The 15,624-nt window shown below is 38.3% G+C and overlaps 1 protein-coding gene across 3 annotated transcripts in view; it reads right to left on the bottom strand.

The window, feature by feature from the left end:
* Positions 1-15,624, bottom strand: part of LOC133557515 (disabled homolog 2-interacting protein-like) — a 440,633-nt gene that overhangs the window by 367,737 nt on the left and 57,272 nt on the right. For all 3 annotated transcript variants that reach the window (XM_061907996.1, XM_061907997.1, XM_061907998.1), the window contains exons 4-5: positions 7,955-8,079; positions 3,610-3,721 (exon numbers count right to left, since the gene is read on the bottom strand). In XM_061907996.1, coding sequence (XP_061763980.1) covers positions 3,610-3,721; positions 7,955-8,079 — 237 coding nt within the window. The remainder of the gene's footprint in view (positions 1-3,609; positions 3,722-7,954; positions 8,080-15,624) is intronic.

Raw genomic sequence — 15,624 nt, 5'->3', positions numbered from 1 at the left:
TAATTCCTTCAGGAGAGTTCCCTTACACATAGACAGACAACATTCACACTACGACCATTTTCCATTCTTCAAATTTTCTACCGCTTATTCCCTTCTGGGGTTGCGGGGGGCGCGGGTGCCTATCTCAGCTACAATCGGGCGGATGGCGGTGTACACCCTGGACAAGTCGCCGCCCTATCACAGGATGGACGGACCGACAGAAAGATAGTACTTTAATTCCTTCAGGAGAGTTCCCTTACACATAGACAGACACCATTCACACTAGGATCAATTTCCATCCATCCGTTTTCTACCGCTAATTCCCTTTTGCGGTTGCGGGGGGCGCTGATGCCTATCTCAGCTACAATCGGACGGAAAGCGGTTTACACCCTGGACAGGTCGCCACCCTATCACAGGACAAACGGACAGATGGACCGACGGACCAACCGACGGACTGACGGACGGAGAGACCGACGGACAGATCGACGGACGGACCGACAGACGGACGGATCGACAGACGGATCGACAGATGGACAGACCGACAGATAGATAGTACTTTATTGATTCCTTCAGGAAAGTTCCCTAACAGATAGAAGGACAACATTCACACTAGGACCAATTTCCATCCATCCTTTTTCTACCGCGTATTCCCTTTTGATGCCTATCTCAGCTACAATCGGGCAGATGGCGGTGTACACCCTGGACAAGTCGCCCCCCTATCACCGGATGGACGGACGGACTGACCAACAGATGGACAGATATATAATACTTTGTTGATTCCTTCAGGAGAGTTCCCTCACAGATAGACAGACAACATTCACACTAGGACCAATTTAGTGATGCCAATCAACTAATCCGCGACAGACAAAAAATATCCCTTTTGTTCGTCAACATTCAAATGTGTAAAATGCAAAAAATGAAGAAGACAGTCTTATTTGGCCATCATCATCATAAATATCTTGGGAATTCACACGATAATTGTAAGTGCAAAGCTGGAATTAAGTTAAACTGATAACTAATTAACATATTATGTGTAATTTTTTACTTGCATTTTTTTGTTAGCAACATCAACAAATACAAAAATTAATTCAGTGAAACATCATCTGATGTATTTAGAAACAAATGTCACCCTCTAGTGGTCAACACATGCATGTCAACACAACCTCTTATCACGACAGCCCTGGTTAAAATAATAGGTTTTCATTTAAGATGAGGGTTTTTAGGAAAAGGGTGGGTAGTAAATGCTTTTAGACGGCGTGGCACGGCTTGGAGAGTGGGCGTGCCAGTAACCTGAGGGTTCCTGGTTCGATCCCCACCTTCTACCAAGGGGAAATAGTGTCAAAGTGCTTTTGAGTACCTTGAAGGTAGAAAAGCGCTATACAAGTATAACCCATTTACCGTTTACTTGGGGTTAGGGTTTGACGGGTTGGAAGCTGGTTCTAAACCACCCATCCACACATCCATTTTCTACCGCTTATTCCAAATGAAACCTTTACCCCAATACACTCCAACAAGTAGAAAAAGTGTATAAAAGGGAAAGTACAACTCTTTATCCCTGCTTGTTATTCCAACTTCTCAGTCTCCTTCATTGAGACTCTTTTACAACACATGGTGAACATTGCGTGAGTCAGGGTTTACCCAAGATTGCCAGTGGGATTGGGGGTATAATTTGGCATATTTGCGATATGATCTTCTTGGAAAAGGCTAAAAAAAAAAATGTATCATACACTTAAAAACAAACCTGTGTTATTAATTAGTATTACCATATATTTTTATTCTCAATCGTTTCGCTCCGTGTTTTAATTGTCGTTTGGTAATTGTAAAATGTACTTTGAGGATGGATATATATATCTTTTTTAAAGAATCTAGCCACTTTTAGTGAAGTTTGTGTTGTTTCGATGTTCATTATCTCTATGATAGTGAACAACAATTTTAACAGAAGTGTATTTAGAACATGATAAAACAGAAAGTACAGAAAGGCTCACTTAAAATATTTTTCTTTTCTCAAAACTCTAGAGTGCCTAATGTGCAGAATAATTCTGGTTTTGCTTAGTGACCTCGAAGAATTTTGATTTGGTACCTGGTGTCATGATAAGTGTCATCAGTAGATGTCAGTCAAACATAAGAGATATATGTAGGCTGGACTCAAGTAAACAACATTTTATATGATGACTTTAAGGTTTTTACCACTTACGTATACAATACTACACGGTCTAGCTCCATCCTATCTTGCCGATTGTATTGTACCATATGTCCCGGCAAGAAAAATGCGTTCAAAAGACTCCGGCTTATTAGTGATTCCTAAATCCCAAAAAAAGTCTGCGGGCTATAGAGCGTTTTCCGTTCGGGCTCCAGTACTCTGGAATGCCCTCCCGGTAACAGTTCGAGATGCTACCACAGTAGAAGCATTTAAGTCTCACCTTAAAACTCATCTATATACTCTAGCCTTTAAATAGACCTCCTTTTTAGACCAGTTGATCTGCCGCTTCTTTTCTTTTTCTCCTATGCCCCCCCCTCCCTTGTGGAGGGGGTCCGGTCCGATGACCATGGATGAAGTACTGGCTGTCCAGAGTCGAGACCCAGGATGGACCGCTCGTCGGGACCCAGGATGGACCGGTCGCCTGTATTGGTTGGGGACATCGCTACGCTGCTGATCCGCCTCCGCTTGAGATGGTTTCCTGCGGACGGGACTCTCGCTGCTGTCTTGGATCCGCTTTGAACTGAACTCTTGCCGCTGTGCTGGAGCCACTATGGATTGAACTTTCACAGTATCATGTTAGACCCGCTCGACATCCATTGCTTTAGGTCCGCCGGGGGGGGGGGGTTGCCCACATCTGAGATCCTCTCCAAGGTTTCTCATAGTCAGCATTGTCACTGGCGTCCCACTGGATGTGAATTCTCCTTGCCCTTTTGCGGGTTCTTCCGAGGATGTCGTAGTCGTAATGGTTTGTGCAGTCCTTTGAGACATTTGTGATTTAGGGCTATATAAATAAACATTGATTGATTGATTATATGTTCCATTGAAAATATAGAACATTACACACGGCGCTCCAAAACATATCAAAATGTTTCAGTACGACTTTGGTAAACTATGAAGCCACACCGCTTGATGGATTGTACTGTGCTTCAACAGACGAGTATTATTATGGTGTGTGTATAAGGTAAGACATTATCTGGCGTTTTGTTTTGCAATATTATGCAAAAGCATCTTTTCTTTAGTCAGGTTTGGACGGAGGCTCCGTTGAACCCCTGAGGCCGACTGACCGAACCGCTAGGGTTTGATCGAACCCAGGTTAAGAACCACTGGCTTAATGTATGATAGGATTTTCGGTCAAAATGAAGCCAATTATGACATTTTTCATGGGTTTTGGACATTTTTGAAACATATCGAAATACATTGATGTGTAGTTTTCTGCAAACCTAATTCCAAAATTTAAAAAAAAAACACCCTATGCTACTTTAAGCTGATAGGACTCCAGCAATGGATGTCACACAGACTGCACACTCTTATGTTTTACATAACTACGCTGAACAAGTCTTGAATATTTAATACCTTGCATATTAATCATTTAAGCACTTGCAAAAAACTAAACGTCTATGTGTGTGTGTGTGTGTCCTCAGGCTGCTCACCGCTCTCAGTGGACGGCTGAGTGCGCAGCTCAGGGAAGAGCGTCTCCGCTGGCACGCTGATGGTACGCCGCAGAAGATGAACCCGGCTCGGCGCAAACCTCCTCCGCTGATCCTGGAGGAACGACAGGATGCCAGAACAGAAGAACCAAGAACTGAGTCAAACACAGGGAGGGGGGGGACACAATAGCGTGACATTGATGCACGGCCCCTAGGGGGCGCTTATCGGCGGTTGCTGTGGTTTACCGCCGCGTAGCGGCCGGCAACAATACGGCGGATGATAAACGAGCGGCGTGGAATGAGAGAAAGGGCATCAGTCTATGTAAGGACTTATCTTGCAAAAAGCCTGCGTGACCGATGTTTGCTAGTATGAGATTAAATGGACAAAGAGGGGGCCAGATGACCTCGAACATCTTCGCCTTTAGTCTCCCAACTCTCGTAAATAATAACGCTCGACGACACTGCAATTTTGTTGGCGCTCAATGCATACGACAGGCTTGGTACACCTTTTCCCTGGCCTAATTTATTCACTTTTTAAGGACTTTCAAGATCAGACCTGGGCAAACTAAGGCCCGTTAAAGGCCTACTGAAATGAGATTTTCTTATTTAAACGGGGATAGCAGGTCCATTCTATGTGTCATACTTGATCATTTCGCGATATTGCCATATTTTTGCTGAAAGAATTTAGTAGAGAACATCGACGATAAAGTTTGCAACTTTTGGTCGCTGATAAAAAAGCCTTGCCTGTACCGGAAGTAGCAGACGATATGCGCGTGACGTCACGGGTTGTGGAGCTCCTCACATTGTTTACAATCATGGCCACCAGCAGCGAGAGCGATTTGGACCGAGAAAGTGACGATTTCCCCATAATTTGAGCGAGGATGAAAGATTTGTGGATGAGGAAAGTGAGAGTGAAGGACTAGAAAAAAAAAAGACTATACAGTGCGAGCGATTCAGGTGTTATCAGACAAATTTACTAGGATCATTCTCGAAAATCCCTTATCTGCTTATTGTGTTACTAGTGTTTTAGTGAGATTATATGGTCGTACCTGTACAACCTGAAGGTCGGCCCCGCACATACTTTCCAACCCTCCCGGATTTTCCGGGAGACTCCCGAAATTCAGCGCCTCTCCGAAAACCTCTCGGAAGAAATTTTCTACTGAAAATCTCCCGAAATTCAGGCGGAGCTGGAGGCCACGCCCCCTCCAGCTCCATGCGGACATGAGTGGGGACAACCTGTTTTCACGTCCGCGTTCCCATATATAAACAGCTTGCCTGCCCAATCCCGTTACAACATCTACGGATTTTAATAAAAAACTGCACACACAAGGAAATGAAGCAGAAGAACGAGGAAGTTACAGCCATGGCGACGCCGTCTGTAATAGAGTGATCTAGGTTGTCTGTTGCCATCTCCTGGTGAATGTTAGCTATAGCGTTATGGCCGGGGTTGCTTTTTGATTGGCCAGTATGCAAATGCCCGAACAAGTTACTCAAATAGTGAAAGGTAAGTGTTGTTGTTTTTTTAGTAACCAGCAAGCACAGTACAGTGAGTAGAACAACTGTGTTTTTATTACTGTGTATTTGATAGGTGCCGTCTGAAATTCAACTATTTATTTTATTTATATATATAATAAAATATATATAGCTAGAATTCACTGAAAGTCAAGTATTTCATACACACATACATATATATATATATATATATATATATATATATATATATATATATGAAATACTCGAGTTGGTGTATTGGCTGTAAATATACTCCTCCCCTCTTAACCGCACCCCCTGCCCCAACCACGCCCTCAACCATGCCTCCGCCCCACCACGCACCCCACCTCCCGAAATCGGAGGTCTCAAAGTTGGCAAGAATGGCCCCGCACCTTTTTTCAGCACCAGTCGACGGCGATGCCCATCTCTGCCCTTTGCAAGGGACCCTCTTCGAAACTACGATCTTTCGAAATGATCGCTGCATAACACACTGTACTTTGTGTGTGTGGTCCAATCCAACTGTGTTCGCTTGACCGCTCTGTTCCATAGTAAAGCTTCACCGTCATCTTTCGGGAATGTAAACAAAGAAACACCGGCTGTGTTTGTGTTGCTAAAGGCGGCCGCAATACACCGCTTCCCACCTACAGCTTTCTTCTTTGACGTCTCCATTATTCATTGAACAAATTGCAAAAGATTCAGCAACACAGAAGTCCAGAATACTGTGGAATTATGCGATGAAAACAGACGACTTATAACTGGGAACGGTGCTGGAACAAGATGTCCTCTACAATGCGTGACGTCACGCGCACGCGTCATCATACCGCGACGTTTTAGCATGAGACTTCCGCGCGAAATTTAAAATTGCAATTTAGTAAACTAAAAAGGCCGTATTGGCATGTGTTGCAATGTTAATATTTTATCATTGATATATAAACTATCAGACTGCGTGGTGGGTAGTTGTGGCTTTCAGTAGGCCTTTCAAGTTTTTCAACCTAGCCTGCCGACATTCCCATCATTTTTTTGTTAAATCTTTAAGATGGAAACTGTAGCTGCCATTATGATGTGCAGTGATGTTTTTAAATGTCTTGAACTATACTAAGTCTTTTAATGGTTGGAGGTGAGTAGATGGCCCAGGTAGGCCTTGTTATATAATCACCTGTCACCTTTATTAGCAGCAGCCGGGAGGAGACAATAAGTTGGAGTTGGAGTGGGAGCCAGAGAGAAGACATTTTGCTGGAAAGCAAACGCCTTGCACGATTTATGAAAATAAAACAGTGTTGTTCCCTGAAATCTGGGCTCTCTTGGTAGTGTGTGGTGGTCCGAGGAACCCACTAGATCAGTGGTTCTCAAATGGGAGTATGCATACCCCTACTTGAAGGTATGCCAAGGGGTACGTGGGATTTTTCAAAAATATTCTAAAAATAGCAACAATTCAAAAATTCCTTATAAATATATTTATTGAATAACAACAAAAAAATGAATGTAAGTTCATAAACTGTGAAAAGAAATGCAACAATGCAATATTCAGTGTTGACAGCTAGAATTTTTGTGGACATGTTCCATGAATGTTGATGTTAAAGATTTCTTTTTTTGTGAAGAAATGTTTAGAATCAAGTTGATGAATGCAGATGGATCTCTATTACAATCCTCAAAGAGGGCACTTTAAGTTGATGATTACTTCTATGTGTAGAAATCTTTATTTATACATTCCCATCATTGTTTTGTTAGATCTTTAAGATGGAAACTGTAGCTGCCATTATGATGTGCAGTGATGTTTTTAAATGTCCTGAACTATACTAAGTCTTTTAATGGTTGGAATCTGCACTTTTGCATGATATACTACAGTGGTTCTCAAATGGGGGTACGCGTGTACCGGGGTGTGCCAGGACCGGCCTCGAAGACAGGGAGAGGTGAGTAGATGGCCCAGGTAGGCCTTGTTATATAATCACCTGTCACCTTTATTAGCAGCAGCCGGTAGGAGACACTTGCTTATTTTTCAGTTTTTAGCTATTTTTATATCTTTTTTTGGACACACCTTCTCATTACAATGTTATTTTCAGGACTATTTACCTTGTAGATTGTCACTGAAGGCATCAAAACTATGACACCTGTGAAGTGAAAACCATTTCAGGGGACTACCTCTTGAAGCTCATCGAGAGAATGCCAAGAGTATTCAAAGCAAAATGTGGCTATATTGAAGAAACTATAATATTAAACATGCTTTCAGTTATTTCACCTTTTTGTGTTAAGTACATAACTCAACATTCATAGTTTTGCTGCCTTCAGTGACGATCTACAATGTAAATAATCATGAAAATAAAGAAAACGCATGGAAAGAAGGTGTGTCCAATTTTTTGGCCTGTACTCTACATGTCATAGATTACGGTGGAAGAGGGGTTAGTGCGTCTGCCTCACAATACGAAGGTCCTGCAGTCCTGGGTTCAAATCCAGGCTCGGGATCTTTCTGTGTGGAGTTTGCATGTTCTCCCCGTGAATGCGTGGGTTCCCTCCGGGTACTCCGGCTTCCTCCCACCTCCAAAGACATGCACCTGGGGATAAGTTGATTGGCAACACTAAATTGGCCCTAGTGTGTGAATGTGAGTGTGAATGTTGTCTGTCTATCTGTGTTGGCCCTGCGATGAGGTGGCGACTTGTCCAGGGTGTACCCCGCCTTCCGCCCGACTAGCTGAGATAGGCGCCAGCGCCCCCGCGACCCCAAAAGGGAATAAGCGGTAGAAAATGGATGGATGGATGGATGGATGGATGGATGATGATGTATTTATTAATTACAACAAAAACCTATTCACATGAGCTTGTGTTCTGAATATTTAATGCCGACAGTGCAAGATCCAAGTACCTGGTCTTCGTGCCTCAGCATCATGTGACCATCACAAACCCATCTGCGATGCGTGGGCTTCCAGGCGCTCTGTTCTTCGAAGGACCGACCGCGCGACAGCCGATGTCGCGACGGACATCGGACATCTGAGGAGGAAAAGAAGTGGGAAAAGTTAGCTGTGGCTTACTTTTTAACACCCCAAACCAGACCTGGGAAAATTATGGCCCGGGGGCCACATGCGGCCCGTTATGCTTTTCAATCTCAATTCCCAAATAATTTTTTTAGATCTTTAAGATGGAAAGTGTAGCCGCCATTATGATATGCAGTCATGTTTTCTAACCGGAAGTCTTGAACTAAACCAAGTATTTTAATGGTTGGAATATGCACTTTTCAATGGTATAATAGTTACTGTGGTAATCTAATTAGTTACTATGGTAATCTAATTAGTTACGATGGTAATCTAAATCGAAGCAGTTCAGACTAGGCACCAAGCAGCGTGGGCGGAGAGCGTTTCCACAGAGTGTTCCCAGAGAGGCCTGAAATGCAAGTGTCAGGGACAGACGCGGAAGGAGATTTTCACAACAAAGTTCTACAAGAAAAGTGATATTATATCAGATTGTAGGTGTTTTTTTTGTACTCTACACGTTCATATTTTGCCTTGTGTGTTGCATTTTTGTTGTGTTTCTCTCGATTTTAAATAATGTGTGTGGAAAGGGGGAGTGACGATCACATGTTGTCAATATTCAGGGTTTTATCGTTCATAGTTAATATTGTAAATCCCACATTCCTTATATCCGTGTACATTCTGGGCGTCTCATTCAGTAGAACATGTAAAATTACGTTCTGCTTCCTAACTTTTTAGCATTCAATCAGACATATTCATGTGAGGTTTTGTATTAGTGTTCCTAAAAATATGACCCAAACACACACATATTGTACAGCAGATTGTCACAGCTTGTATGTATATATTTCCATCCATCCATTTTCTACCGCTTATTCCCTTTTGGGGTCGTGGGGGGCGCTGGCGCCTATCTCAGCTACAATCGGGCGGAAGGCGGGGTACACCCTGGACAAGTCGCCACCTCATCGCAGGGCCAACACGGACAGACAGACAACCTTCACACTCACATTCAAACACTAGGGCCAATTTTAGTGTTGTCAATCAACTTATCCCCAGGTGCATGTCTTTGGAAGTGGGAGGAAGCCGGAGTACCCGGAGGGAACCCACGCATTCACGGGGAGAACATGCAAACTCCACACAGAAAGATCCCGAGCCTGGATTTGAACCCAGGACTGCAAGAACTTCGTATTGTGAGGCAGACGCACTAACCCCTCTGCCACCGTGAAGCCCATGTATATATTTATATTTGTATATATATATATATATATATATATATATATATATTAGGGGCCAATTTTTTTTGTGTTGCCAATGAGATAGGCGCCAGCGCCCCCCGCGACCCCGAAAGGGAATAAGCGGTAGAAAATGGATGGATGGATGGATGGATATATTAGGGGTTTATCGGTATGTGTATTTGTTTCGGTTCGGTTCAAAGGTGTACCGAACGAGTTTCCACACGGACATATTAAGTAGCGTACCGCACGTTGTGTGAACAATACACACCGAGGCACAACACAAGGCATGCTAGCAGTGACCGAGCTACGATAGACTGACCATACCTCCTCTTTTCACTAGATATGTCCTCTTTTGTGGGGCTATCCGGGTGGAGTTTCTTAAATGACTCAAATGTCCGGCATTTTGAGTTAGGGTTGCGTGTATTTTCTATGTACGTTCAGGGTTAAGAAGGGGTTAAAAACAAGACAATGTGTGCATGCAGCAGTATTCATGAGGGAAGGGCAGAGAAAGAGAGAGCGAGAGAGTTCTGATAAATGCGTAAGCGTCACCAGGCTCTGCTTTTTACCCATTAGTTTATCAGATTTTATTTTTTATTTTCTATGGCATGGGTGTCAAAAGTGTGCCTCAGAAGCCATTTGCGGCCCACAGCTATTTGTTATAAAGGCCCACGGCACATTCTAAAAATACTATTAAAATAAACAAAAACATAAACAAAAGTGAAGACAAAAAAGCTTAAAGGCTAAATGTAAAATTGCAACGTTGACTAATGAAACAAAGCTGTTTTTTTCATTCAAACTGTCATTGCTCAAAACAAAATATTAAATCAAAATCAATGTTATTATGAATTATTGACCTATCCAAGGTTCCGAAAACTTCAAATATTCCACTCAGAAAAATATTTTTAGTGGACAATTTTTTTGGGCAAATTTGGTAGATAAATAACCAAAAAATGTATATTTTGTTGTTTTCTTACTGTACCGAAAATGAACCGTGACCTCTGAACCGAGGTACGTACTGCTGAACCGAAATTTTTGTGCATATATATATTAGGGGTGTAACGGTACACAAAAATTTCGGTTCAGCAGTACGTACCTCGGTACAGTAAGAAAACAAAAAAATATAAATTTTTTGGTTTTTTATCTACCAAATACCAAATTTGCTATATATATATATATATATATATATAGCAAATTTGGTAGATAAAAAAGTAAGAAAACAACGATATATACATTTTTTGTTTTTTACATATACATATATATATACATATATATATATATATATGTATATATATATATATATATATTAGGGGTGTAATGGTACACAAACATTTCGGTTCAGTACGTACCTTGGTTCAGAGGTCACGGTTCATTTTCGGTACAGTAGGAAAACAACAAAATATACATTTTTTTGTTTTTTTATCTACCAAATTTGCTATATATATATATATATATATATATATATATATATATAGCAAATTAGATAAAAAAGTAAGAAAACAACAAAATATAAATTTTTTGGTTTTTTATCTACCAAATTTGCTATATATATATATATATATATATATATACAGTATTCATATATATATACAGTATATATATATATACAGTATATATATATATATATATATATATATATATATTTATATATATATATATATATTAGGGGTGTAATGGTACACAAAAATTTCGGTTCAGTACGTACCTTGGTTCAGAGGTCACGGTTCATTTTCGGTACAGTAAGAAAACAAAATATAAATTTTTGGGTTTTTTATCTACAAAATTTGCTATATATATATATATATATATATATATATATATATATAGCAAATTTGGTAGATAAAAAACGGTTCATTTTCGGTACGGTAAGAAAACAACAAAATATAAATTTTGGGGTTTTTTATCTACAAAATTTGCTATATATATATATATATATATAGAGAAATATATATACCGGCCCCCAGACACATTTTTTTCTGTAAATGTGGCCCCCGAGTCAAAATAATTGCCCAGGCCTGCACCAAACACTTCTGCCCCCCAGGGGTTGTAAGCTGATACTGCAGGCCTTACATCATCCACTGACAATATGGTTACAGTTATATATATATATATATATATATATATACATTTTTTTTTTTTAAAGCTGAACCAACTATCATGTCACCTTTACAGGTATAAAAAAGTGAATATTATAAACTAGTGGTTCTCAAATGGGGGTACGTGTACCCCTGGGGGTACTTAAAGGTATGCCAAGGGGTACGTGAGATTTTTTTTAAGTATTCTAAAATTAGCATTAATTCAAAAATCATTTATAAATATATTTATTAAATAATACTTCAACAAAACATGAATGTAAGTTCATAAACTGTGAAAAGAAATACAACAATGCAATATTCAGTGTGTTGACAGTTAGATTTTTGTGGACATGTTCCATAAATATTGATGTTAAAGACTGATTTTTTTGTGAATAAATGTTTAGAATGAAGTTGATAGATCTCTATTACAATCCCCAAAGAAGTCACTTTAAGTTGATGATTACTTCTATGTGTAGAAATCTGCATTTATAATTGAATCACTTGTTTATTTTTCAACAAGTTTTTAGTTATGTTTATATATTTTTCCAAATACTTCAAAAAAGACCACTACAAATTAGCAATATTTTGCACTGTTATACAATTTAATAAATCAGAAACTGATGACATAGTGCTGTATTTTACTTCTTTACCTCTTTTTTTTTTCCAACCGATTAGGGGGTACTTGAATTAAAAAAAAAATCACAGGGCGTACATCACTGAAAAAAGCTGGAGAACCACTGGTATAAACAACCGGGGGGCTGTATATTGGCATACATGATGGTGGTCTACAACCAACAAAGATAGCAATGCTAGGTGAAGCTCGGGCTTGTCACAAATCTGTCACTTGTGATTCTCCGAGAGCTCCCGCAGGGAGAGTTTTAAATATTTCAGGTCGGCCCGTCAGCGTGCTGTCAAAATAAGTCATGTTAAAACACACACACATTGTCACACACACACACACACATGCAGACACACACACACGCGCACCTTATCAGCTTACCGTCAAATTCGGCGATGGTTTCAAGCGCACAATTTCTATCCGGGCAGGTGCCGGTTATGTAATGTTATTAATAAACATGTCAGATTAATGTAAGGATTGTCTTGAGTAGGAAAATATTTTTAATTATTTTGGTTTTACTGCCGAGATTAACATGCGAGAATCCACCCAGGAAACATAATTTATTTCCCCCAAAAAGTATTTATGATGGAAATTATCGTAAAATCATTATATTGGAATATCACAGGAAATACAGTTTTTACCAATATAGAATTGAGTTTATTCTCCTAGGATTATTGCTGTACATTTTAATGGTTATTTTGTAAAATTATTAGTTTGTTGTGCTAATAAAGTGCTAAAGATTTTTCTCCACAATTGGGTAATTTCCTTGTAATAGTCCAACATTACTGTCAAAAAGTGACAAATATATTCAAAAATTTGTACAACAAAGTGTTTTTTTTCTAATATCACAGTGTTGCTGCTTTTTTAGTTGATTGAATGCTATGGGAATTATTTAAGTATTTGAGTTTATTTTGGTCAAACGAGAAAAATTGATTGAAATGTGATGAAAAATGATAGTTTTTTTTCCCCGGAATTAATAAGAACCTACAAAAATGATTGAAACCTGATGAAAAATTATGATTTTTTTGGGGGGGCCAAATCCAAAAGAACCCATATACTCCAGTCGAAAAGTGACAAATATATTCAACATTTGTGCAACAAAGTGTATTTTCTCATATCACAATGTTGCTGCCTTTTTAGTTGATTACATGTTGTGGGAATTATTGAAGTATTTGAGTTTATTTTGATCAAATTATGAGTAAAATTGATTGAAACATGATGAAAAATTATGATATTTTTTTCTGGAATCCATAAGAACCTATGTAGTCCAACATTACAGTCGAAAAGTGACAAATATATTCAACATTTTCTACAACAGTGTATTTTCTCATTTCAGAATGTTTCTGCCTTTAGTTGATTACCTGTTGTGGGAATTATTTAAGTATTTGAGTTTACTTTTGATCAAATTATGAGTAAAAATGATTGAAACGTGATGCCACGCCACATCAATGATTGGTTTTATAGATGCCCAGGATGCTTCAATAGCGGCCTTTAGCTCATTTGCATTATTGGGTCTTGAGGCAGTAATTCGTGCAAAAGAATTCCCAACCAGGTACTGAGAGCATTAATTGAAATTTTCAAAATCTGATTTTGTTTTGCTGTTATAAATCTTGTTTTTTTTACTTGGTCTGAGGAAATGTTCAAATATTATGGGATAGGATTTTTGAGTTTTTTTAAGCTGTATGCCATAATCAGCAATCTTAAAATAATAAAAGGCTTGCAATATTTCAGTTGATGTGTAATGAATCCAGAATGTATGACATTTTCCTGTTTTTAGTTGCATTACAGAAAATGTAGGACTTTATCACAATATTCAAATTTTCTGAGACAGTCCTGTATTGTCCAACATTACGGTCGAAAAGTGACAAATATATTTCAACATTTGTACAACAAAGTGTATTTTCTCATATCACAATGTTGCTGCCTTTTTAGTTGATTAAATGTTGTGGGAATTATTCAAGTATTTGAGTTCATTTTGATCAAATGATGAGTAAAATTGAGTGAAACATGATGAAAAATTATGATATTTTTTTCTGGAATCCATAAGAACCTATATAGTCCTACATTACTGTCGAAAAGTGACAAAAATATTCAACACTTTCTACAACAGTGTATTTTCTCATTTCAGAATTGTTCTGCCTTTAGTTGATTACATGTTGTGGGAATTATTTAAGTATTTGAGTTTACTTTTGATCAAATTATGAGTAAAAATGATTGAAACGTGATGCCACGCCACATCAATGCTTGGTTTTATGGATGCCCAGGATGCTTCAATAGCGGCCTTTAGCTCATTTGCATTATTGGGTCTTGAGGCAGTAATTCGTGCAAAAGAATTCCCAACCAAGTACTGAGAGCATTAATTGACATTTTCAAAATCTGATTTTGTTTTGCTGTTATAAATCTTGTTTTTTTTACTTGGTCTGAGGAAATGTTCAAATATTTTGGGATAGGATTTTTGAGTTTTTTTAAGCTGTATGCCATAATCAGCAATATTAAAATAATAAAAAACTTGCAATATTTCAGTTGATGTGTAATGAATCCAGAATGTATGACATTTTCCTGTTTTTAGTTGCATTACAGAAAATATAGGACTTTATCACAATATTCAAATTTTCTGAGACAGTCCATTATAGTCCAACATTATGGTCGAAAAGTGACAAATATGTTCAACATTTGTACAACAAAGTGTATTTTCTCATATCACAATGTTGCTGCCTTTTTAGTTGATTAAATGCTGTGGGAATTATTTAAGTATTTGAGTTCATTTTGATAAAATGATGAGTAAAATTGATTGAAACGTGATGAAAAATTAGGATTTTCGTTTTTTTCCGGAATCCATAAGAACCTATATAGTCCTACATTACTGTCGAAAAGGGAAAAAAAAATTCAACATTTTCTACAACAGTGTATTTTCTCATTTCAGAATTTTTCTGCATTTAGTTGATTACATGTTGTGGGAATTATTTAAGTATTTGAGTTTATTTTTGATCAAATTATGAGTAAAAATGATTGAAACGTGATGCCACGCCACATCAATGTTTGGTTTTATGGATGCCCAGGATGCTTCAATAGCGGCCTTTAGCTCATTTGCATTATTGGGTCTTGAGGCAGTAATCCGTGCAAAATAATTTCCAACCAAGTGCTGAGTGCATTAATTGACATTTTCAAAATCTGATTTTGTTTTGCTGTTATAAATCTTTTTTTTTTTTTTACTTGATCTGAGGAAATATTCAAATTTTTGGAGATAGGATTTTGGAGTTTTTCTTAAGCTGTATGCCATAATCAGCAATATTAAAATAATAAAAGGCTTGCAATATTTCAGTTGATTTGTAATGAATCCAGAATGTATGACAATTTCCTGTTTTAGTTGCATTACAGAAAATATAGGACTTTATCACAATATTCTAATTTTCTGAGACAGTCCTGTATAGTCCAACATTACGGTCGAAAAGTGACAAATATATTCAACATTTGTACAACAAAGTGTATTTTCTCCTATTACAATATTGCTACCTTTTTAGTTGATTACATGTTGTTAGAATTATTTAAGTATTTGAGTTCATTTTGATCAAATGAGTAAAATTGATTGAAACGTGATGAAAAATTAGGATTTTTTTTTTTTCCGGAATCCATAAGAACCTATA

The sequence above is a fragment of the Nerophis ophidion genome, linkage group LG08 (genome assembly GCF_033978795.1).
Source record: "Nerophis ophidion isolate RoL-2023_Sa linkage group LG08, RoL_Noph_v1.0, whole genome shotgun sequence".
Taxonomy (NCBI): domain Eukaryota; kingdom Metazoa; phylum Chordata; class Actinopteri; order Syngnathiformes; family Syngnathidae; genus Nerophis; species Nerophis ophidion.
This window is presented reverse-complemented; position numbering and strand designations above follow the sequence as displayed.